General features: G+C 40.3%; 1 protein-coding gene across 1 annotated transcript in view; it reads right to left on the bottom strand.

Moving 5' to 3' along the window:
* The window catches only part of TSHR (thyroid stimulating hormone receptor), a 166,144-nt gene that overhangs the window by 32,781 nt on the left and 110,641 nt on the right, over positions 1 to 22,722 (bottom strand). The window contains 4 exon segments of the mRNA XM_013057996.2: positions 4,559 to 4,627; positions 7,177 to 7,254; positions 8,675 to 8,749; positions 11,282 to 11,356. Coding sequence (XP_012913450.1) covers positions 4,559 to 4,627; positions 7,177 to 7,254; positions 8,675 to 8,749; positions 11,282 to 11,356 — 297 coding nt within the window.

Here is a 22,722-nt window from a genome sequence, read left to right on the forward strand (position 1 = left end):
TCTGCACCTGCTACTCAGCCTTGATATTCCTGTAGTCTCAAACCTCCTAGCACCATCATCATTTGTTTTTACCTTGGATTTACACAATACTTTTTCCTGAAGTGCTTAACTCTAAGAAAAAATAAGTTTCCATCAACTAGGCTTTAAAAACTTAGGGTAGAATGATAGAACATTATTATAGGACAGAGTTTCAAGTTTGGATTCAAAATACTAATTGGAAAAAAAAGTTCTTGTTTTCTATTATGATTGGATCTGAAATTTCAAACCCTAAAATATTTTTCCGGGCATTTATCTTTATCCCATAATTGCCTTTGAACTCTACTAGGAATTGGGAGAAATAGACTACATATTTCATCACACAGTGGTCCTCCTCACTGAATACCCCTTCAAGAAAAGCGGTCCAAGAACTATGACCATCTGGTCAAATCTTGCCTGCCATCTGTTTCTGTAAATAAAGTTTTATTGGAACATAGTCATGCTTATTTGTTTACACATTGTCTGTGGCTGCTGCCACATTATAATGGCAGAGCTGAGTAGCTGCAACTGAGGTGATATGGCCCACAAAACCCAAAATGTTCATCTGGCCCTTTCCAAAAATACTTGCTGATCTCTGATCTAGACTTCTAAAAGTCAAGAAACAAATGGTTCTCACTTAAATCTTTCCCACATCTGTTAAATCCTTCCAAAAACATTAATATTTTGCATAAAAATGCCAAGAAAGTATAGTGAATATGGCACATTAATTTCTTTTCTATGTTCCAAGGGATCATTACAGGGACTACGAAAGGCTGTAATTCAGGGAAACAATGAATTAAAATCCATTGCTCCAAAAGAATAATTCTCTGTCATCTGTCAAACCTCTCACAGAGCCCATGATATGGTCAGAGGAGAAAGACGGTCAGAAGGTAGAGAGAATCTTCTCACATAAGCATTGAAGTGTTCTTATCCCATTCTCCTGGTTTAAGTAATAAGCAGCAGTAGCCAGAGGACTTGGATGTCCAAGTCTTGGTGGTGGCTGCTAAGTCAGCAATGAAGAATCCCAGGAGGGCACAGTAAAGAGTCTCGAAACAGGGCATCTAGGTCCTGGGTTTGGCTTGGCCACAAGCTAGTTCTATCAAATTTAAAAAGCCATGGTTTAAAAAAAAAAAAAAAAAAAAAAAGGCCATGTGTTTACTCTGGGCTTCATTCCCTTTATATGCAAAATGTGACTATTGGACAAGAAGAATGATAACATACTCCACAGCAGTGGTTCTTGACTTTTTATTTTGTTTGCGTTTTGTTTTTATTAGTTTCAGAGGTAGAATATAGTGACGCATCCGTTGCATGTCACACCCAGGGCTCATGACATCAAGTGCCCTCCTTCATGCCCATCACCCAGTTACCCCATCCCCCACCCACCTCCCCTCCGGCAACTCTCAGTTTGTTTCCTAGCGTTCAGCATCTCTGATGGTTTGCCTCCCTCTCAATTTTTATCTTAATTTAATTTAGTTTCCCTTTCCCTATGGTCATCTGTTTTGTTTCTTAAATTTCACATATGAGTGAAATCATATAGTGTTTGTCTTTCTCTGACTGACTTATTTCACTTAGCGTAATACCCTCTTGCTTCATCCGTCCATGTTGCTCCAAATGGTGAGATTTCATTCTCTTTGATGGCTGAGTAATATTCCATCTCTCTCTCTCTCTCTCTCTCTCTCTCTCTCTCACACACACACACCCACATCTTCTTTATCCATTCATCTGCTGATGAACATCTGAACTCTTTCCTATTTTGGCTATGGTGGACATCGCTGCTATAAACATTGGGTGCAAGTGCCCCTTTGAAACACTATGTTTGTGTTCTTTAGATAAATACCTAATAGTGCAATTCCTGGTTTGACTTTTGCTTTATGTTGGCTGCACCTATGGAGATTTTTTAATCCCTGTGCCCTGCCTACAACCAAACCATTAACACCAGAATATCTGGTGGTAAACCTAGACATCAGTGCTTTCAAATCTCTCCAGGTGATTTCAATTTTCAGATAATATTGAGAACTATTCTGTGTAGACCTCAAATGCTGAATTATATACCCCATATTGCTGTCCTTAAAAAACGACAACTGAGAGTGATTGAGGGTGAAACCTTCCAACGACAATGTATAGCAGGATAAAGAAGCAAATCATTTAAAGCTTACCTCCTCATCATGGGCTTTAACATCTTTTGCTTGTGAAAAATAAAATTTTTACTAATAAATGACCATATATCTAAGGTCAGTTTCTGGTTCTTTATCTCATCCAGCATTCCGGAAAGGGAGTTTTGGTTCAGAAAAGAGTCAGCTGGACACAACTGAATTCAGGAGCCTTATTACCAGCTCTGATCTCCCTCGTTGAAGATTGCATATTTTGGATTTGGTTAATTTCTCCCTAATGTACCTTCACCCTTCATATTGCTGCCCTCAAGTTGACACCACTAGGATGCAAGCTCAGGGAAGGCAGGGAGCATACTTCTCCTCTTCGTCTTTGTATCACCGGTGAATAGCACAGTACCTGGCTCATTGTAGTGTTCAAAAAAATGTTGAAAAATGGACAAAGGATTATGTGAGGTTTGTATGATAAAGTTAATATGGAAGTAAGGTCTTTCCTACTGTAAACAAAATTGATGTGTAAAGATTCATGTCATCACTCTATTGAGACTTTGCAGATTTCCCTATAATTGTGCATTTAAAAAAATGACTAATAACCAGAATGTGACAATTCAGAGAAAGGTACTCTGATCTCTATTTGATAAAGACTATGAGGAAATCCAAAAGCTTGGCAAAGATTGAGACTCCACTTCAAACAGAACTCAGAAAGCCATGCCAAGGTATGATTTCAAAACTTATTTGCATTTATTCTTTAAAAAGGGAATCATACCAGAACCCACTACTTAACTCCCGAATTAGAATAAGACCATGTCATCTACATGTGTTATGTTTGTTTGCTTTCAAGGCCCCTGCATATGGCTGTGCAGGTCATTCAGCTCACCCAGCTTAAGTGTGGTCCAATGGTCAGTAGCATTATCATCACCTGGGAGCCTGTTAGAAATGCAGAATCCTGGGGCCACTTCAGATCTACTTAACCAGATTCTGTACTTTAATAGGATCCCAGGTGGCTTATATGTTCAATAAAGTTTGAGAAGCACTGTACAACAGATCTAGAACCATAGGCCCTCAGATTTTGTGATGACCACTCTGGAATATAAAATAACCATGTGTGGAAAGTTTACAGGGGAAAAAAAAGATGGAGTCACAAAAGGGAGTAAGCAATAAGACTGTCAAAAATGAGCATGCAACTTTTTTGAAAAAGCAAAGAGAAACTCTAGAATTGGAAAAAATATAATTGTTAGAGAAAATACTCAGTGATGTGTTACAAGACAAACACAAAAATGTGTTGTGTGTTCTTCTAGCTGACTCTTAACCATGGTGGGTTTTTCTTCTCCTATGTGTGGTTTTTGAAAGTGAGCGCATATTTGATTGATCGAGATCTTTAAAAAAGGTGGGGCCTGTATTGGTATTTTTCTCTCTGCAGAGGTATGCATTTATTTCTGCCAGGAATCAGAATGTACTACTAGGGTGGTTCTACTCCAGCTCTCATCCAGGTTGCCTGGCTTAACCTAGGAGTCTCAGGTTTGTATCACTTTCATTTCTTCAGACTGCACTAAAGCCTTGTCTCCTGGCATCACTGATGTTGGCACCTGCCCCTAGCAAATCAGCCTTCTGGAAGCACCCACCACTTTGGTTTCAGCTCCTGGTTTGTTAGTTTATTTTTCTCTCTTGGAGCTATGATATAAATGTAATTTTTAAAAAATGGATGTCATAGTTGTTTTGTAGGAAGGTCCTACAAATTAACTAGTCCACCACAGTGTGGGAAACATACTCTACTAAATGTATTTTTTCACTTACTAGATATTAGGTTAAAACACAAATTAGTATGGCTGAACCAGTCCACAAGCTCTTAGACCCAAAGTATGTCCTGTTGTAGATACTGGTGGCCACAAAGATCTGGCAGGAAAATACAACAAAGGCAGAACCCCATGTAAGTGACTATCTTTTTGCCAATATCCTATTCTAGGCTTTATTTATTTGAGGGTGGGTAGGCAAAAGTGAGTGAATCAAATATAGAGTAAATCTTTCTGAAAACATATCAGAAAAAAATAAAAATAAAAACCTTACTTTCTGAACAGCTTCAGACTTAAAGACACACTTTACTTCATGTACATATATAGTGTACTTCATTAACATTTACACACACACACACAACAGACTCCTACAAGGAAATTGAAGGTGATACCATGGTTCTCCATTTTATCAAGGATAAAAGGTTTGTGATTTAGAATGGGAGTCACTGTAAGTATTTGCTAAAGCTGGCTCTTGCCAAGTTCCTTAACATCATTCCCAAATTTTGGTCATACTCCTTCTGGGGTTGAGGAATGCTCTGGTAGAACCTATCTCTAACAGGATTCTGACCCATTGGATGTTCCCCCACTGGATGGGGTTGGGATTATGGAGGAAGATAGTGGTGTCCATGGCTACCCTCGACTTACACAGCATCCAGCTTTGTCCCATTGAAAGCATGTCCTTGGATTGAAGTAAATCCATTGTTGTATAATTTCCTACAATCAAAAGAGAGAGGAGAAATCAGTGGCTCATAAGAGGTGATGGTTGGGTTTCATTTCTGCAGTGTCAGAAATGTGCATGAAGGTTCTCAGGTCCCACAAGAAAACTTCACAGTATGTATTGCTTGGAACATAGAATATTTCCAACTTTGAATCCTCTTTTACCAGACAGCTCCTAGTAACTTCAAACTATTTCTCAGAAGCAATTCATTTTGAGAAGCAAAGATTTGCCACCATTAAGAATAAAAAAAAAAAAATATTCTACTACCTATACTCAAAAAAGAAGAGTTTGGGGTAATACTTAATACTTAACCCAATGTCAATAATGAAGGATAACTTCAGGTTTTTTTTTCTTTCTTTCAAATGGTTTATTTATTTATTTGACAGAGAGAGCACAAGGAGTCAGAGTGGCAGACAGAGGGAGAAAGAGGAGCAGGCTTCCTGCTGAGCTGAAAGCCCAACATCGGGCTCAATCCCAGGACCTTGAGATCCCAACCTGAGCCAAAGGCAGACACTTAATTGACTGAGCCACTCAGGTGCCCCTAACTTCAGTTTCTTTCTTTCTTTTTTTAATTAATTTATTTATTTGACAGAGATCACAAGTAGGCAGAGAGGCAGGCAGAGAGAGTGAGAGAGAGAGAGAGAGAGAGAGAGAAGGAAGCAGGCTTCCTGCTGAGCAGAGAGCCTAATGTGGGGCTCGATCCCAGGACCCTGAGATCATGACCTGAGCTGAAGGCAGAAGCATTAACCCACGGAGCCACCCAGCCACCCAGCCCCTGAATTAGAGTTCTTTTATGTAGATGTGAGAATTATACATTTGGGATTTCTATTTTCTGAAACTTTGTTAAGAGTCCTAGACAATGAAAATATTCTTTGTTAGCATTACATTTCAGAGATTAAATGAAACTCTTAATAGACAAATAGGCCTTAGAAAGGGAAAATAATGAAGGAAGAAAAAAGAAAGGATTGCAAACTTCAATTGAAACTCTATCCTGCCAGGAATATGCACATAAATTCACCGCTGGACACACACCCTCTCATGCGGTATTTTGAGCATGAGCTTCGAAGAAGCAAGGACTTTTGCAGGAATGTAAAAATGATTACCCAAAAAGATAATGGGCAACCCATGCCATCCCCCACTCTTGATTTCAGGAAGCACAGAATTCCCTCATTCAGATGTTTATTAAATGCCTACTGTGCCCGGGCTCCTTGGGACAAGGAGCTGCTTTCACTTGAGAAGGCTGCCGGAGGCATGGGGTCTTTAGAAAAAAAGGCCAAACGGTGAAGGTAGAGAAACTGAGAAATGAGTTTAGATGCAATGAGTGGTTCAGTTGCGCAACGGAAACCTTCATAGAGGAGGCAAAAGGCCTGGAGGCTTGGGACTGAGCAGGCTAAGGCTCCAGATTTTTGCTGTGTTGTCAAATGAAAATGATGGCCAAGAAGAGTCTCTCATCTTGTCCAAAGACCTATCGCCATGTTTCAAGGAGAAGGAGGAAATGCTTCACTGTGGCTAGAGACTCAGAGGCTGAGGCAGTTTCACAGGGCTTTAGATGGATAGACAGAATGCATTGGAAGCAGCTTCTTGTAAGAGTTGTGGGGATGCTTGTGTCAATTTTACTGGGGAATAATCCAATCAAGTTTGTATCTCACAAAAACTACCTGGACTGTAGTGTGACCAGAGAAAGGGAACTGGATGACAATCCAGGCAAAAAAGCCAGGACGCCTGAGCTTGGGCAGTGGTACTGAAGCTAGAGAGAAGAGATCCTTTGGACAACTCTAGTTCATGGCTAACTGGATGAGAGAGGGGAGTTTTCTACAAGTTTGGAGAATTAACTTATCTTTTATACCTCTACTAGATTTCTTTATTAGAATACTTTATGAATTTCTCTAATAAACCTCGCCTTTGGAACATCTAAAGAGCAGAACCCATCCAAACTCTGAAAAATAATGATGTATAACAACACTGTTTTCTATTCAATAGGGTTTTGTTGGACCTTCTTAACAGTTGTGATAACGAGTTGAGTGTGAGTGCAAAGAGCATGAGAAGCTCTTAGTTGCACCTTTTTCTAACTCAGTGATCTTGGAAAAGTCACCACTCTAACCCCAGGTTCTTCCTGTATATAATAGGGATATTAGAATACAATAATATTACAAGGCCTTCAGTTCAATTCTGGTCTACTACTTGTTTTTGTAAATTAAATTTGATTTGAAAGACAGGCTTACTAATTTACGTATTGTGTATGGCTGCCTTTTGCTTATAATGGCAGAGGTAAGCCGTTGCCGCAAAGACCATGTGTTCTGTAAGACCCAATGGTCATCTCTAGATCAAGTGTGCTGACCATTTCTATAAGGGAATACTTGTCTTGTTACTTAAACCATTTTGTCATCGATTGGACTAACATACCATAAGGCAATCCTCTTATTTAACTCTGAAACATTTAGGAGATCATCGAGCATGTCCTATAATATGTTTCTTGGAGTGAAAATATGGCAATGGTCCAAATAACATTTTGGTTGTTGGCAGGAGTGGAAGTGGCAATACTCACAGTGTCAGGGTTTCATTGCAGAGCCCCTGGAAAGCATTGGCAGGGATGGAAGTCATGTAAGGGTTGTCTGTGATTTCACTGCAAAAGAGGGACAAAAAGACACTTGGTGAAAAAAAAAAAAAGTGCTTTCTCCAGGGACTGGGCTTTTGCTCCACCCTATGCACCCAAATAAATAACCTGATGCAATTTAGTTTAATATTGTTTATTTTTAGGTTTCGTTGACTCCTCTTAGCTGCGGGTGGCTCAGAGGTTCAGTGAGGCGTGGAGAGCGGGACGCACACTCACAGCCTTCCAGACGTGCGTAAGCAAGTGAGCTTTGGGGGTGGGCTGAAGCCCTGACTAAATCCTCATTTATAACGGGAGCAGGCACCTTAGAGACTTCAGTAAATCTGTGACAAATACTTGACCCATAGCAACTAGAGTTTTCTAAGTGTCTGAAACCTCTAAAAAGGGCTGGTACAATGAGATCAGTGGATTTCTTTTTATGAGTATTACTGAAGTGTCCTATACTTGCAAACTACTGCCTGGCGGATGCTCCTGAAGAACTTTCTGTGCCAGTCTAGTTGCTAGAAGACTGACTATTTTTGAACTGTGCTCTTCAGCAGCAAAAAAGCGTGGTCAATTTTTTTTTTTTTTTTTCTGGCAAAATCCTGAGAGTTCAGATCCGACCACTCCACCTTTTGCTGACTCTGTGGTGGAGACTCACCCTCTAACGCTGCATAAGTCTGTTTACTTCTATACAATGAGGTAAGACATGTGACTGTGTCACAGGTTTTGGAGAAGGGCACATGGTCACCAGTCAGAAGCCACAGGAAGTAGTTTGAACACCACTGGTTTCTGCTCCTTGGGACTCTGCTCAGACAAAATCACTTAGGTTTTCTGTTCCTCTGTTTCTTCATTTATAGAATGGAAAAAATTTATAGCTTCCATTTACACATTATAAGGAGGTCAAGAGTAGCAAATATATGAATACATGTGTCTGAAAAGCTATTAAAATTATATGGAAGATAAAGTATCATCATTATCGTCAAATTTTCTTTCTATTTGATCACTCTCATCAGCAAACAAACATGCCATAATTGGTCCCATCAAACAACAAGAAACAACAAAAATAAACCTTTTCTCCTGTCCCAGTGTGCTCCAACTACTGAGATATGTTTCCGCTCCTTTTTAACAGTAAGACTTCTCAAAAGAGTTTGTAATAGTCACTTTCTCTAAGTCTTTCCTTCTGATTCTTTCTGGAGCCAACTCCAACCGGAGTTCACCCTAGAGCTCCATTGGAACTGCACTCGTCGGAATCACCAAAGTCCCCTATTACTAAACCCAGTGGTTGTTTCTCAGTTTCTGCCTAACTTCATCCGCCAGCACATTTGTCACAGCCGATCACTGCTTCCCCTTGAGACAATTGCTTCACTAGGTTTCAACCAACCCCTATGATTGCACCCTACTTCTTGACAGTGACAAAATACGGGTAAACATTGCATGTGTGCATACTTACAGTATAAAGAATACATCAGTGGAATAAACTTTGGTCAGGTCAGGGAATACTCCAAGTCCAGTGTTGAAAATGCCACTACAGTGCATGAAAAGGAAGAAGAGGGAACAGAAATAAGGTAAGAAAACCAACACATAGGAAGTAGATTAATGTACTCGTTGAAAGCATGGGTTCTGAAGTCAGACTCGAGTCAAATCCTAACTCCTTCATTAAATATCTGAGTGACCTGGCTAAGTTCTAACCCTTGGAGGAGATGTTGCTCCTTCAAGGTATAAGAATCTAATTCAATCCACCAGGGTCAATACATTTTTTTCTGTTTATAAGAATATGAAGACTGTTTCAACCAAGTAGGCTCCTTATAAATAGGAACTCAGGTCTCTTTCCATGTGTGCATGCGTGTGTGTGGTATTTCCCTGTTTTAATTGGAGGGCATTATGGGGGGGCAGTGGAAAAGGGGGAAGGTGGGACAGAAAGGCAATATAATACATAATACCCAACTCCAAACCAGGCTTCTTCTTTCAACCTTCTCATTATATTGTGTTCATTGTTTTGCCAAGAATTATTTTCCCCTGGCAGTCACCTGGGCGTAGGATGGCAGCAGTGCCATTTAGAAAGTATGTCCAGAAGAGGGATGAAATCAATCAAAGACAATTGTCTTCACTTTCCAGAGTTTGTGTCATCAGGGCAAAATGTCAAGACTAAAAGATATACATCGGACAGCACGAATACATCCACTTTCAGGTTCCTGGTTAATTTAACATTTGTTGTAGCTTCTAGAACATAGATAGTGGAATGGAAGGGTTTTTTGTTTTGTTTTGGGGTTTTTTTTTTGAAAGGCATGGCACAGCTTGGGGTACGAGTTAGACAGTACCAGTAAAGCTTTAAAGAAAGTCTTCCAGCAGAGAAAACTGGTTCATTGAAATACCTTCTTAGGCAAATTCTGACCTGACTGCTTTTAGAGGGGGAGGCATAAGATTTGAAGAGAACACAGGAGCCAGAGGTGTCACAAAGAACAAATGGGATATTCCAGATAGCAAAGGAGAGAAGGAAGATTCCATAAAGAATATGTGAAGAACAGGAAACAAACAGTGAACAAACTAGTCAATTGCATAATTGCAAGAGAGGTACATGTGGAAGTGTGTGTGGCAGGGGGAGGCCCTGGAGTTAAGTGGGGACCGTATCCCGTACAGCGGGGCTGGAAGTGCCAGATTAGGGCAGGACCTCTGTTTTCTTCAAAGCCCCAAACAAGTGCACCTTTCTGATGTGTCCTCTAATTAACTATACCCCCCCCATAATGTATGTTACCTCTTATTTATCACTTACCATTATTTTCCAGTAGGAGAGGAACTTTTCAATTTTATACAGTATCTTCCCAACTAGACTGTAAGCTTCTTGAAGGTAAGAACAGGGTTTTACTACCTTATAAATTCCCTCCCAGAGCCGCACACATACTAAGGGATCATCATATCAAAGAACTATTGATTGATTGAAACTTGAAGTCCACACAGGAATGATTGCCTTGTCCCATAAGTTTTTGTTATTTCCCGGATGCCTTTCCAGCCACAGTTCCCAACACTATCCTCTTTACTCTCCCTGCCATCTTGCACTCCCACTTCTTCATCCTGAGCTATTTTTAGGGCCCCAAATGAGCCATATGGTTCCACACCTTTGTGTCTTTATCATGCTGGTCCATCCATCTGTATTTTTCTTCTGCCCCTCCCTCTTCTTTTCCTGGATAACTTCTATTCATTCTTAAAGTCTTAATTCATAAAGTATATATGGATGTACACTATTATTTAAAAGCCCTAGATGGAAACAAACTAACATGTTAATAATGGTTATTTCTGAGTTTTAGGATTAAGGTGGATTTTAATTGTTTCCTCTCATAATGCTTTTGTGTTCTAATCTTTCACAATGCCTGTGAATCAGAAAGAAGGGAAGAAGGCACTGTTTCTTCCAGCTGATGCCTAGAGGACCTGAGACGAGACATACACATCAATTGAGCACATTATTATTGAGCATCTACTCTGTGCCAGCCAGTACAGAGGCAATAGAGAGTAAAGTGCTGTGGTTCCTGCTCTCAGGGAGTTTATAATTAGCTCACAAGGTGTTGCCAAAACAAAGCAATAGTGTTGTTTCTTCCATTTTTTGTTACCCCGACCTTCAAGAGTTTGGATTTTGCCCTTCGTGGCTTTTTTATTTTCTGTGTGACAAGTACTTTCATATTGATATTGTTGTGATACCCATTTCTCATAAAATTGACCAATGGACTCTTAGAGTTTTTTGGTTTTGTTTTGTTCTGTTATACTCCATGTAAAGGCTATGTATATATCATGGTATTTTCTCCCTCATGTCTCTTGGATCAAGTCTTTGGTCCCAGCATTATATGCTGACTTTTAAATAGGTTTTTAAAATGTGGATCATTTCACCTGACTCCTTGTCTGATGGGAAAGAGTGGGGAGTAAGTCACAGGGTGTGATTTGTCTCAGGCCATATACTCCTAAAATGACCCTGGCCCACATCATCCTAGGGAGACTTGTGGCAGACAACAACATTATAATTCTCTTTAAGGAAAAAAAAAAGTAGGATGGGGTAGGCATTAATACTTACAGGAACTTCAAGAGGGGGAGCTCTTTTAGGGCATCAGGGTCTATGGAAGTTAAGCTTCTGGTATTCCGAATCTCTCTGTAAGAGTTACAGAAAACACATTCATATAATATATCCATTTCTGTTCTTACCAAAGTTAAAAACATTATGAATCAGACTTAACAAATGTTCATGGGAAATATACACATTTACGCAATGCCCCAGGGACTGTTTCTTCTGAGAATCAGTCCCATCAGGAGCCAACTCCTCCCAGGGACACACTGGCTGTTCACCCCCCCCCCCAACCCTGACTTAGTTCCAGTCCATTTTCATATATGGGAGACCTTTCTCTTGATTGTAGTCTCATAGCCTTTCCACCTGCCATCCCCAACTTTTTATATTTAAATAGAGAAGAAAATCTCCAGTGGTGTGTTGAGAACAGATATCTTTATTATTACCAATAGCACATATCCTGGCCCTGGAGCGGACACTGCGCAGGCTAAACGATGGGTGATAACAAGGCAGTGAGGGCCATGAGCTGATTCTGCCAGTTGCTGTTTCAGAGGTAGTGGCTATGGTGAGTCTTAAGAGTTCCCTTGTGCTGATTGTTCTATACCAGTAACTGAAGACTTAAGTACATGCGGTGTGATACCACATAAGTCTGCAACTTACATACTTAGGATTATCGACAAGTCAATCAACATGCACAGTTAGCATCAGTGAAGTTCACGACAGGTAGAAAGAGAGTCTCATTGGTAAAACTGAATGTATTCAGCACATGTGGATTGGTTGAAAGAGTTTAAAGGCACTCTCTATGCTTCTATGAACAGGACAAGAACCTAGCAAGACCTGTATCCTCTTCCCTTAGAGATGGTCCCTAAGGCTAAAGGAACCTGCATCTACTCACTCACAGTCACAAACTAGCAGAGAGAGAGAGAGAGAGAGAGAGAGAGGAGGAGGAGGAGGAGGCAGGCTCTGCGCTGAGCAGAGAGCCCGATGCAGGGCTCGATCCCAGGACTCTGGCATCATGACCTGAGCCACTCAGGCGCCCCTAGCCCTGGACTTTTAAAAATTATTTTACTGACAGAGAATTTTCATAAAATTCATGTACTGCTGGTATACAATTAGGTAATTTTTTGTAAACGTACAGAACTGTGCAACCATCCTCACAACCCAGTTTTAGAACATTTCTATCAATGACAAAACCCCATTTGCCCATGTGCAGGTAATTCCCACCCTCCCCCATGCTTTCTATCCCCCACGGATCTGCTTTCTATCTCTGAATTTGCCTCTCTGGACATTTCATATAACTGAAATTGCAAACATGTAGTTTTCTTTATCTGGCTTCTTCCACTTAGCACGGTGTCTGTGAAGTTCATACACGTTGTAATACACAGCAGTAGTTAGCTCCTTTTAATTGCTGAATGGCCAGAGGGAACTGAGGTCAAATGTTGACTCTGCCACTTCTTTCTGGCTACATAACCTTGGGCAAGTTGACCTCTCTGAGCCATAGTTCCCTCATCTATAAAACAGGGATAATAATACCACATCTTTCATAGGACTCTTGTGGAAATTAAATAATGTCTATAAAGAGTTTGACATGTAGCCTAGCACACAGTGAGGGCTCTATGAACAATAGTTTTATTGCTGTTATTCTCCTGAGTAGAATGAAAGCTGGAACAGACATCAGAGACTTGGGGTTGGAGGTGCTGCAATGTTCATACAGAATTAAAAAAAAAAAAGAAAGAAAACAACACTAGGTGTGGTATCTGACTAAGGACGTGGAGTATGAAACAGATCTTGGGAAAGAGAGGATAGGATCAGAAACTACTGGGGCCCAGGGCTGGCTCTGTTGGTGAAGCACTGGACTCTGGATTTCGGCTCAGGTCATGATCTCAGGGTTGTGCGAGACGGCCTGTGTCAGGCTCAGCCCTGAGCCTGGAGCCTGCTTAAGATTCTCTCTCTCTCTCCCTCTGCCCCTGTGCCACTCCCCACCCCTCCACTCAAGCACTTGTTCTCTCAAAAAAGAAAGAAAGAAAGAAAGAAACTATCTTGTTTCCACCTCAACTTACTGTCTTGTTAATATAAAGTTACTGGTCTATCATCTCCATTAGCAAAACTTTGTCCAGACAGCTAACTTTATTGTTCTTGACTGAATCCTCTTGAAAGACACGTCCATGCTTCAACAGAAAGCATCCACAATTTATATGCCAAGACCCTTAGGATCCCTCACCCCAAAATCAAGATCCTGCATGGAAAGAATCACTTTAAAGTAGATTTAAAATTTTGTCCTGGTTTGAGACTAAAAACCCTATTTCTGGAGCTCTGTCTGTCCTGGGTAAACGGGGCTGGTTGGCTGCCTACTGCACAATCCCATAGCTGTCCCTGCCATGCCCGTCTCAGATACTTTTAGACGCTATAGAGTTCAGGTGCCCTCTCTCTGCATGTTCAGCAATAAACTTCTTGCCAGAGCTTTCCATGGGAAAAGGGTTTGAACTGCTGTCAGTCAAATATAAACTAGTTAGGAGAGCTTGCGGTCTGGCAAACTGCTGGATGAGAGACTATTGTTGAACAAGATGGGCTTGAGAGAGTGGCCTAAGAGAATGTTCCAGTGAAAGGCAGCCCACTGAAGGAGCTCTGGAGGTGGCGAATGAGAAATGAAAAACTGCTGTGAGTTCCAGCTGACTAAAGTAGGCCGTTACCTACATGGTTGAAAGAGGTAGGAGAGGCCAGGAGAGGGGAGATACAAAAGAGGTGGATTTCTTTTTCTTTCTTTCTTTTCTTTTCTTTTTTTTTTTTTTTTTAAGATTTTATTTATTTATTTGACAGAGATCACAAGTAGGCAGAGAGGCAGACAGAGAGAGAGGGAAGCAGGCTCAGTGCTCCAATGCGGAGCTTGATCCCAGGACCCTGAGATCATGACCTGAGCCGAAGGCAGAGGCTTATTAACCCACTAAGCCACCCAGGTGCCCCCAAATAGGTGGATTTCTTAGGGCAAATCTAAGACAGGCAAGAGTTACCACAAGAATCATCAAGGAAAGGAAGCCGCTGTCTGAGGTAAGAAGACAGTCAGTTTCTCATGCTCACAAGTGACTTTAAAAACAACAACAACAAAACTCTGCTGAGAGAGCGGGAAATACTGTATGACCTCACTTTTATATGGCATCTAAAAAAGCCAAACTCAGAGAAATAGAAAGGAGAGTGGCGGTTACTAGGGGCTGGGGAGGGCTGGGGTCAAAGCATACATCCATTTTTAAGATTAACAAATTCTGGGATTCTAATTGCCAGCCTGGCGATGATGGCTAATAATATAATAAGAATACTGCGTTACATCCTTGAAAGTTGCTAAGAGAGCTCTTAAACTGTCTTTGCCACAAAAAAGAACTGCAATTAGGTGACAGGATGGAAGTGCTACTGTTATGGCAGTCATGTAAGTAATGTAAGTCTGTCAAATCAACACCTTGGACTCCTTAACCTCACACAGGGTTACCTGTCAATTACATCTTTAAACCTAGAAAAACAAAATCTCTGCTGAAGTCAGAAGGGGAGGGGGCAGGAGCTGCTACCTTAGCCAAATGGAGACAGAGGTCAGAAGTGAATGCAGCTGGATAACCTTTTCTAAGAAAGCAGAGAGGACAATTAAGTGAGCACTCGCAGAGCTCTGGTAAGAGGAAAAGGGTAATCAGGGAGTCCGAAGGCCAGTGAGTTTCAAGCCTGCATGGGAGGGTGAACTTGACTCGCTACAATTCTGAGTGAAGCAATTACAGCCCAAGAGTGCAGGCGGCTAGCTATGTTGTCAGGACACTGGGGACGCCGAGAGAAAGAAAACATATATATCACACCAGCATGACAGGTTGGCATAGAGCTGTTCCCCAGAGTGAGGACAAGAGGTGAGGGAGGCAGGGCCCTGGATCAGCCCCCGGGGGTCCCTGAGTGACGGCGTGGAGGAGCACTGCCCTGGCTCCCTGCCCCTCCACCCGGTACTGTCCCATGAGCAAGAAGTAACCTTCAGTTCCCTCCAGGCTGTCACAGAGCTTTAATTTTGTCTATTTCTTAGCTCTTAGCCTACCCAAACTAATACAATAAGCATCAATAAAATTCTTAAAATAAAGAACATAGTGTTCCTTGTGGTTGTCTCTGGTAGGTAGAATGGAAGCTAAGAATGTATACTTTTCACTTTTTATTCTATCTTATTTTTTAAAGATTTATTTATTTATTTTAGAGAGAGAGGGAGTGCATGCACCTGTGAGGGAGGGGAGGCGCAAAAGGAGAGGGGGAGGGAGATTCCGCCCTGAGCTGAGCCCAGTGGGCACCTGCTCACCCTGCCAGGGCTCAAACCCAGGACCCTGAGATCAATACTGAGGCCAAAACCAGGAATCAGATGCCCAACCAACTAAGCCACCCAGGCGCCCCTATTTTATCTTGTTCGAAGTTAAAAAAAAAAAAAATGAAATAAAAGGCACACAAAAAGTCCTGAATTTCAAAAAACGCAAAGGAATATATATTCTCTATAAAAAATTTAAAAAACATATAAAGTGTCAGATACTCTGAGTGTGGGTGGGAAGGGCAAAGGGGAAGAGAATCTTAAGCAGACTCCACACTGAGCCCAGAGCCCCGTGGGGGTGAGGGTGGGGCGACTTGATCTCATGACCCTGACATCACGACCTGAGTTCAAACCACAAGTCCGATGCTTTGCCCACTGGGCCACGCAGGTGCCCCTATTTGTTCATTCTTTTTTTAAATTTTATTTATTCATTTGACAGAGAGAGATCACAAGTAGGCAGAGAGGCAGGCAGAGGGAGAGGAGGAAGCAGGCTCCCCGCTGAGCAGAGAGCCCGTTGCGGGACTTGATCCCAGGACTCTGAGATCATGACCTGAGCCGAAGGCAGCAGCTTAACCCACTGAGCCACCCAGGTGCCCTATTTGTTCATTCTTAACAAGAGCAAATAACAGAGAAATTGGCTTGTTCAGAACAGCTGTCGTGGCAGGCACTTAGCACCCCAGCCTACACCCACACCGTCTGGGAAATCAGCAAAGTGGTAGAAGAGAGTCCCCAGGTTGGGCAGAGAGAGGCAAGCGGAGGAGAAATGCAGGCTTAAATCCTTCTACTATTAAGGAACTTTCCAACTTCTTTTTTCCTTCCATTGTCCTGTGCCCCCTTTCCCCTCTTGACTGGCATTAGGTCATAGCATTTGACTCTGCTCCTAGTCTTAGAGATATTCGCCCACACCCTCAATGCCCCCAGTTCATGAGGAGAAAGAGGCCAAGCTGGGAAGCAAGCAGGGCAAGAATGAAACTGACATGGCTTTTCACCTGCAAAGTAAGATGGGACCAACGGAGATGAGAAGGTTCCAGGCTTGCATGGGCAAGGACCTTGAATTGGAATAAGAGACCTGAAGAGAAGGTCTCTAGCTGGTATCGCTGGAATTTTAAGAAATACAAATGCAATTAATGTGCAAAACTACTTTGTGTAAAACAGGAAACTGAATGAGAATGAGAACCAAAAACCTAGGTATTGACCGGCCCCCTGGCTTTTTTTCAACTTACTTGCATTTGATCTTCAATTTTTTTCTAGTCTGCTTTTAAGTACCTTAGTTCAAAAAAAAAAAAAAAAAAAAAAAAAAAAAAAAAAAAAAAGAAAGAAAGAAAGAAAGAAAAAAAAGAAGGCAGGCCACTCTGTCTTTGACTAGGTGTTCTGGTTCTAGTGGGGAGAGTGGGAAGAGATTGGTTAAAACTAAAGGAATACTTACTGGACATTTATTATGTGCAACTTAACTGTGGGATCTGGGAGGTAGAAGTAGTAACTAATTACTTAACTACTTTAAAAAGAAGGTGTGTATGTATTAGCAAAGCCATTAATTTTCATACCTTAAATGCTGCACAGTACTGAGGTGAAAACTGGGACTAAGAATTAGGTAAATTAATTTTAAAGTAACATTTTTTGATAGGTTTCCTATCACACAATAAGTCACCCAGGTAGTATGAATTTACATCAAGTATTCATTTTAAAATTGATGTATTTTGAAAGAACTCTTAATTTTTAAAAAGTTTATTCCATCTAACTATGAAGATAATATATTGTGAAAAGTCTTAAACACATTCACATCAAAAAGATGTGAAACCTCTTATTCCATGATATAAAGAAAATCGGTTTTTTTCCCTGTCTTTAAGTATGTTTTGTGTTTTTAAAACCACACTACATCAAACGTATTCCCTCTGGGATTAAATAGTCTGTGGCAACAGATTTCTAATGGTTGTTCAGTATTTCATATTAGACCCTTCTAGCTGAGCATTTGAGTAGCTTCCAAATTTTTGCGATTATAAATTAACTATGAGACAAATGGCTTTTATGTAAACTCACTCCTCTGTTTATTTTCTTGGGGGAAAATTTACTGAAGTGGAATTACTAGATCAAAGAGTATAGGGGCGCCTGGGTGGCTCAGTGGGTTAAGCCGCTGCCTTCGGCTCAGGTCATGATCTCAGGGTCCTGGGATCGAGTCTCGCATCGGGCTCTCTGCTCGGCAGGGAGCCTGCTTCCCTCTCTCTCTCTCTCTGGCTGCCTCTCTGCCTACTTGTGATCTCTCTCTGTCAAATAAATAAATAAATAAATAAATAAAGAGTATAAAATCTGTCAAAGCGCTTGGTATATACTAGGTCCTTAGCTTTTAAAGTCCTGATTTTCAGACTGGCAGTAATTTTTCAGCAATAGTCTATAAATTCACAGAAAAAGTTATTTCTAAATTATCAAGACTTTTCAATGAGAGAAATCTTAATTACTCTACTTTGGCTATTACCAATGAAGTATTTCAAAGCTAATGTTCCACAATTAAGGGAAAAATATAACTGAAAGGTGATAAGCATGATGTTGATGCATCTTTTAATTTATTGATGAATTAAAAAAATAATAGATGTCAATTCAAAGAGAGTTTATATCTTCAGATTTTGAAAACAGGTGGAAGAAAATGTGAGTTTACCAGTAGATTTTCCACTGGAAATAGGACATTATAAAAATGATTCTCCAAATTTCTTGGAAGAGGCAGTCAGCTGATTGCATGATTATCTAATGATCGGGACTAAAACCGATACTCTTGAAACCTCCAACAAATTCCCTTGACTCAGTTTAATGAAGCAGCCAATATTAGATCTTATCACACTATCTGCCGTAAATCACACTTTTTATCTACCCAATTATAGAATTTTTATTTACTCGTGATTTTCAAAAAATCCACATTAAAGTAAAAACATCCTTTGAGGGTAGCATTTTCTTTATTTCCATTTTTAATTGAAGAGATATTATGAATTGCATTAGTTTTAGAGGGACTCTTTCTTTCAAATTCTGACTCTGAAAATTCTTAGCTGAGGAAATTTGGGCAAGAGCCCTGTGAGGTGTGTATTACCGTCTTCATTTTACATAGTGGACCTGAGGCTTAGTGAGATTAAGTGGGATAGGGTATGTGAAGCTCTTTTAGTAGAATGCTTGCCCATAAAAGGTATTCAGTAATTGGTGGCTGCTTTTAGTAGGAGTAACAATGGCAACAGTCAATGTTCTATTGGCTTCTTTATAGAAAACATGAAATAGAAGATGGAAGTGGTCTGTGTTTCACCATTTTACAGGTGTAAGCTTTATCAAATTTATATTTGGAGGGCTCCTGGATGGCACAGTTAGTTGAATGTCTGACTCGTGGTTTCAGCTCAGGTTGTGATCTCAGGGTTGTGGGATCGAGTCCTACATTGGGCTTTGTGCTCAGTGTGGAGACTGCTTGAGATTCTCTCTCCCTTTTCCTCACTCTCAAATGAATAAATGAATCTTTGAAAAAAAAAAGTTATTTTGGGGGGCTAGACTGTACTCCAGCTGAAGTTTAAAACCCAGGAGAACTGTTTTGTTTTCATTTAGGACTCTCAGTAAGTTATAAAGAAACCCGCCATTCTTGTAATTTTCTCTGATAAATCCTCAATGTCTTTTACCCATTGCTGATATGTAATTGCTACCTCTTTTGGATGTCTGTTGTTGTATAACAAATCACCCCAACTAAGTGGCTAAAATAACAACTATTTTATTATAGAGGTCATGATTATGTGGATTAGGATTTCAGGCAGTGGTAAACTGTACTTCTCTTCTGCTTCACGTGGCCTTCACTGGGATCACTGGTTGTTTTTTCAGCAGTGTCTGGATCAATAGAGAGGGTCTAAGATAACTGTGCTTTCCATGCCTGGCCCCTTGAAGGTGACTGTTAGGAAACTAGGCTTAGGGGCGCCTGGGTGGTGCAGCTGGTTAAGTGACTAATTCTTGGTTTAGGCTCAGGTCTGATCTCGGGGTCATGAGATTGAGCCCAGCATGGGTCTCTATGCTCAGTGCAGAGTCTGCTTAAGTTTCTCTCTCCCTCTGCCCCTACCCCTTGCTCTCTGTCTCAGATAAATAAATAAATCTTAAAAAAACAAAAAACAAACAAACAAAAAAAACCTCAACTAGGCCCTCTCCATCTCCATGTGATAATTCCCATAAATTATGATGGCTTGTGCAAGGGTCTTGGCAGTGGAAAGGAAGGGGGTACATTTTTTGCATATTAGGATAGTAGAATCAACATGACATGGTGAAGGATTAGAAAGAGGTGATAAGCAGGGTGCCTGGGTGGCTCAGTGGGTTAAGCCTCTGCCTTTGGCGCAGGTCATGATCCCAGAATCCTGGGATCAAGCCCCGCATCAGGCTCTCTGCTCGGCAGGGAACCTGCTTCCTCCTCTTTCTCTGCCTGCCTCTCTGCCTATGTGTGATCTCTTGTATGTCAAATAAATGAAAAAAAAAAATCTTAAGAAAAATAGTAGGAAAAAAAAAAAAGAAAGAGGTGAGAAGGAAAGAAGACACAGGGATACCCCTCAGGTATCTGGAATTTGCAGTAAGATAAATGGATGTGCCATGTACTGGCTCAGCAAATAATGGAGGAGTGGTAGATCAGAGGGAGAGGCTGATTTCAGTTTGGGGCATTTAAGTAGTGAGATACATGTGAGACATCTCGGAAGAGACATCAAGGAGACCAGCAGGTAAATGGCTCAGTGCTAAAAAGAGGGACCTAGACTATGTGTGTAAACTTGAGAAGAGTCAGTTAAGGTCACATGGAGAGAATCATAGAGGAAGAAGAGAAGAAGACACAAGCCTGGGTCATATGGAACCCCAATGTTTAAAAGTAAGGAATGAGAAAGACCAGCCAAGGAGTGTGGAATCACAGAGGCCAAGGGAGAGGGTCTAGGTAAGTGTAGAATGATCCTCTATTTTGAATCCTGTGGATAGCTGTAAGATGCAATGACCAGTTTTAGCGCTGTGTTAAACATAACTATTTATTGACAGAGTAGATAGCTATTTATCTTTGGAATGCCAGCCCTAGGTCACCAACAATTTTAGCGCATATTTTCTACCTTTGTAATTCCTATCGGCACAATCTAAGCAAGAACTGGGAGCCCAACTCACAGGAAAAATATAGTGCGTTAGCAGGAGAAGGTTGAAAAAGCAGTGAAGGGATGGGTAGAAGTGGGAATGATGAGCCACGAGTCCTTCCATAGCCCTAATTCAGCCAATTGACCAAATCACATCACCAAAAAAGGCACAGGGAGAGAGGGAGGGCTGCTGAGGAAGGACATCCATGCAACCGAATGACATTATGCTCTTTAACTGCTAATGTTCTCCCTGAGCGTTTTCAGTAAGTGCTAGCAATATGCGATGACCTTGGCCATCAGCACACCTTAGTTCAGTACCTCTGCTTGCAGCAGAACCAACCTGGTGAGGGACTGACTGCTTCACAAATAAGACAGCTTTAGTTCTCTGCGGGGAGTGCTAGAGAAGCACTCCCCGCAGAGTGCATCTCACAGGAGATGAATTAGATGAGACAGATCATTCTATACTGACATTTGGTTTCATGCTTTCTATCTCAATTCTTTAAGGGAAGGAGGCGGATTTTTCAGCTTTCTTTCTGTCATGCGAATAGCATGATGCTTTGTTTATAGTCATTGCTTAATAAATGATTACAAAATAAAGGTATTAAGCATTTGTGTGGCAGGAGTCCAAAAGTCTTTACTTACCCTTTGTGCCAACTGAAACCATTTGCAGATAATAATGTAGGATATCTATTAGGCAAATCTGCAGAATGCAAGATGTATTATTCTCTTGTTTTCTAAGATATTAGACTGACTACCTCATACATCAGAGAAATAGCCTTTTAAAAATCCACTTGCCGAATTATCCTCTTTTTAATTTTTGTATTTAGTAGTTTCTTTGCTCTATAAAATTAACTCTTTTGCTCATAGGGAGAAAATTGATATTCCTAAGAGAAATGTTAACGCCTACAATCTTAATGAGGAAAAGGCCATAATTATAACAAAGCAGTTGCTTTTAAGAGCTGTAGGGTGTATATAGAGCTTCATTACAAATTGGTTTCTTTGATTTTTTTTTTTTTGAGAAAGGGGCAGAAAATCAAATGAATAAATGAAGACTATATTTGGAGTCTGAAGATTTTGTTTTGAATTTAAACTGTTGTCCTTACTGACCTAGATTCTCAGTTCTCTTGAATATTGCACTTTCCACTTTCTTTAGTTTCAATTTACTGTTCCTTTGTAAATTTCTGTGAAAGATATGTAAATAATTTATTTCTAGCCTTCATTTCCAACCCATTCTTTTTAAAGCTATACATTTTCTTCTGAGTGTAACTTTAACTGCATGTTATAGGTTTTGATTTGTCATATTTTTATTGTCATTTAGCTGAAATTATTTTCTAGTGCCTATTGTGATTTCTTCTTTGATTCATGCTTATTTACAAGTGCATTGTTTACTGATCAGAGAACTTGATTTGAATTTTTTGCAAGCTACTGAGACTTGCTTTCATGGCCCTACATATGGTCAATTTTGATAAACGTTCTGTGTGTCCTTGAAGAGAATACATACTCTGCAATTGCCGGATACAATATTTTATACAAGTCAATGAGGTTGAGTTTGCAAATTATGTTGTTCAAGCTTTATTAATTTCTTATTAGTATTTTTATTTTTCTTGTATGGATGTTCTATCTGATAAAGCTCTATTGAAACAAATCCCCACTATGATGGTGGGTATCTATTTTATTTTTTCAGTTCTGTCAGTTTCTGCTTTACATGGTTTGAATCTCTGCTCCTACAGATATTCAAATTTAGAATCATTATATCTCTCTGTAGTAATCCTTTTTATCATAATAAAATTTCCATTTTTATATATAGTGATACTTCAGGGTTAATGTACAGTGGGGAATTTATATCTATTTTCTCTTGGTTATTGTTTGCATGTTAATATTTTTATCCTAATACTTTTAGTCTTTCTATATCCTTGTGTTTAATGTATGTCCCTTGTAAGAAACATATAGTTGAATTTTTTTTATTAACCTACCTGACAATCTTTGTATTGTAATTGGAATATTAAGTCCTTTTACATTTAATGCAATTAATATAAATA

The sequence above is a fragment of the Mustela putorius genome, unplaced genomic scaffold (assembly GCF_011764305.1).
Source record: "Mustela putorius furo isolate JIRA1106 unplaced genomic scaffold, ASM1176430v1.1 tig00000129_pilon_pilon_pilon, whole genome shotgun sequence".
Lineage (NCBI taxonomy): Eukaryota > Metazoa > Chordata > Mammalia > Carnivora > Mustelidae > Mustela > Mustela putorius.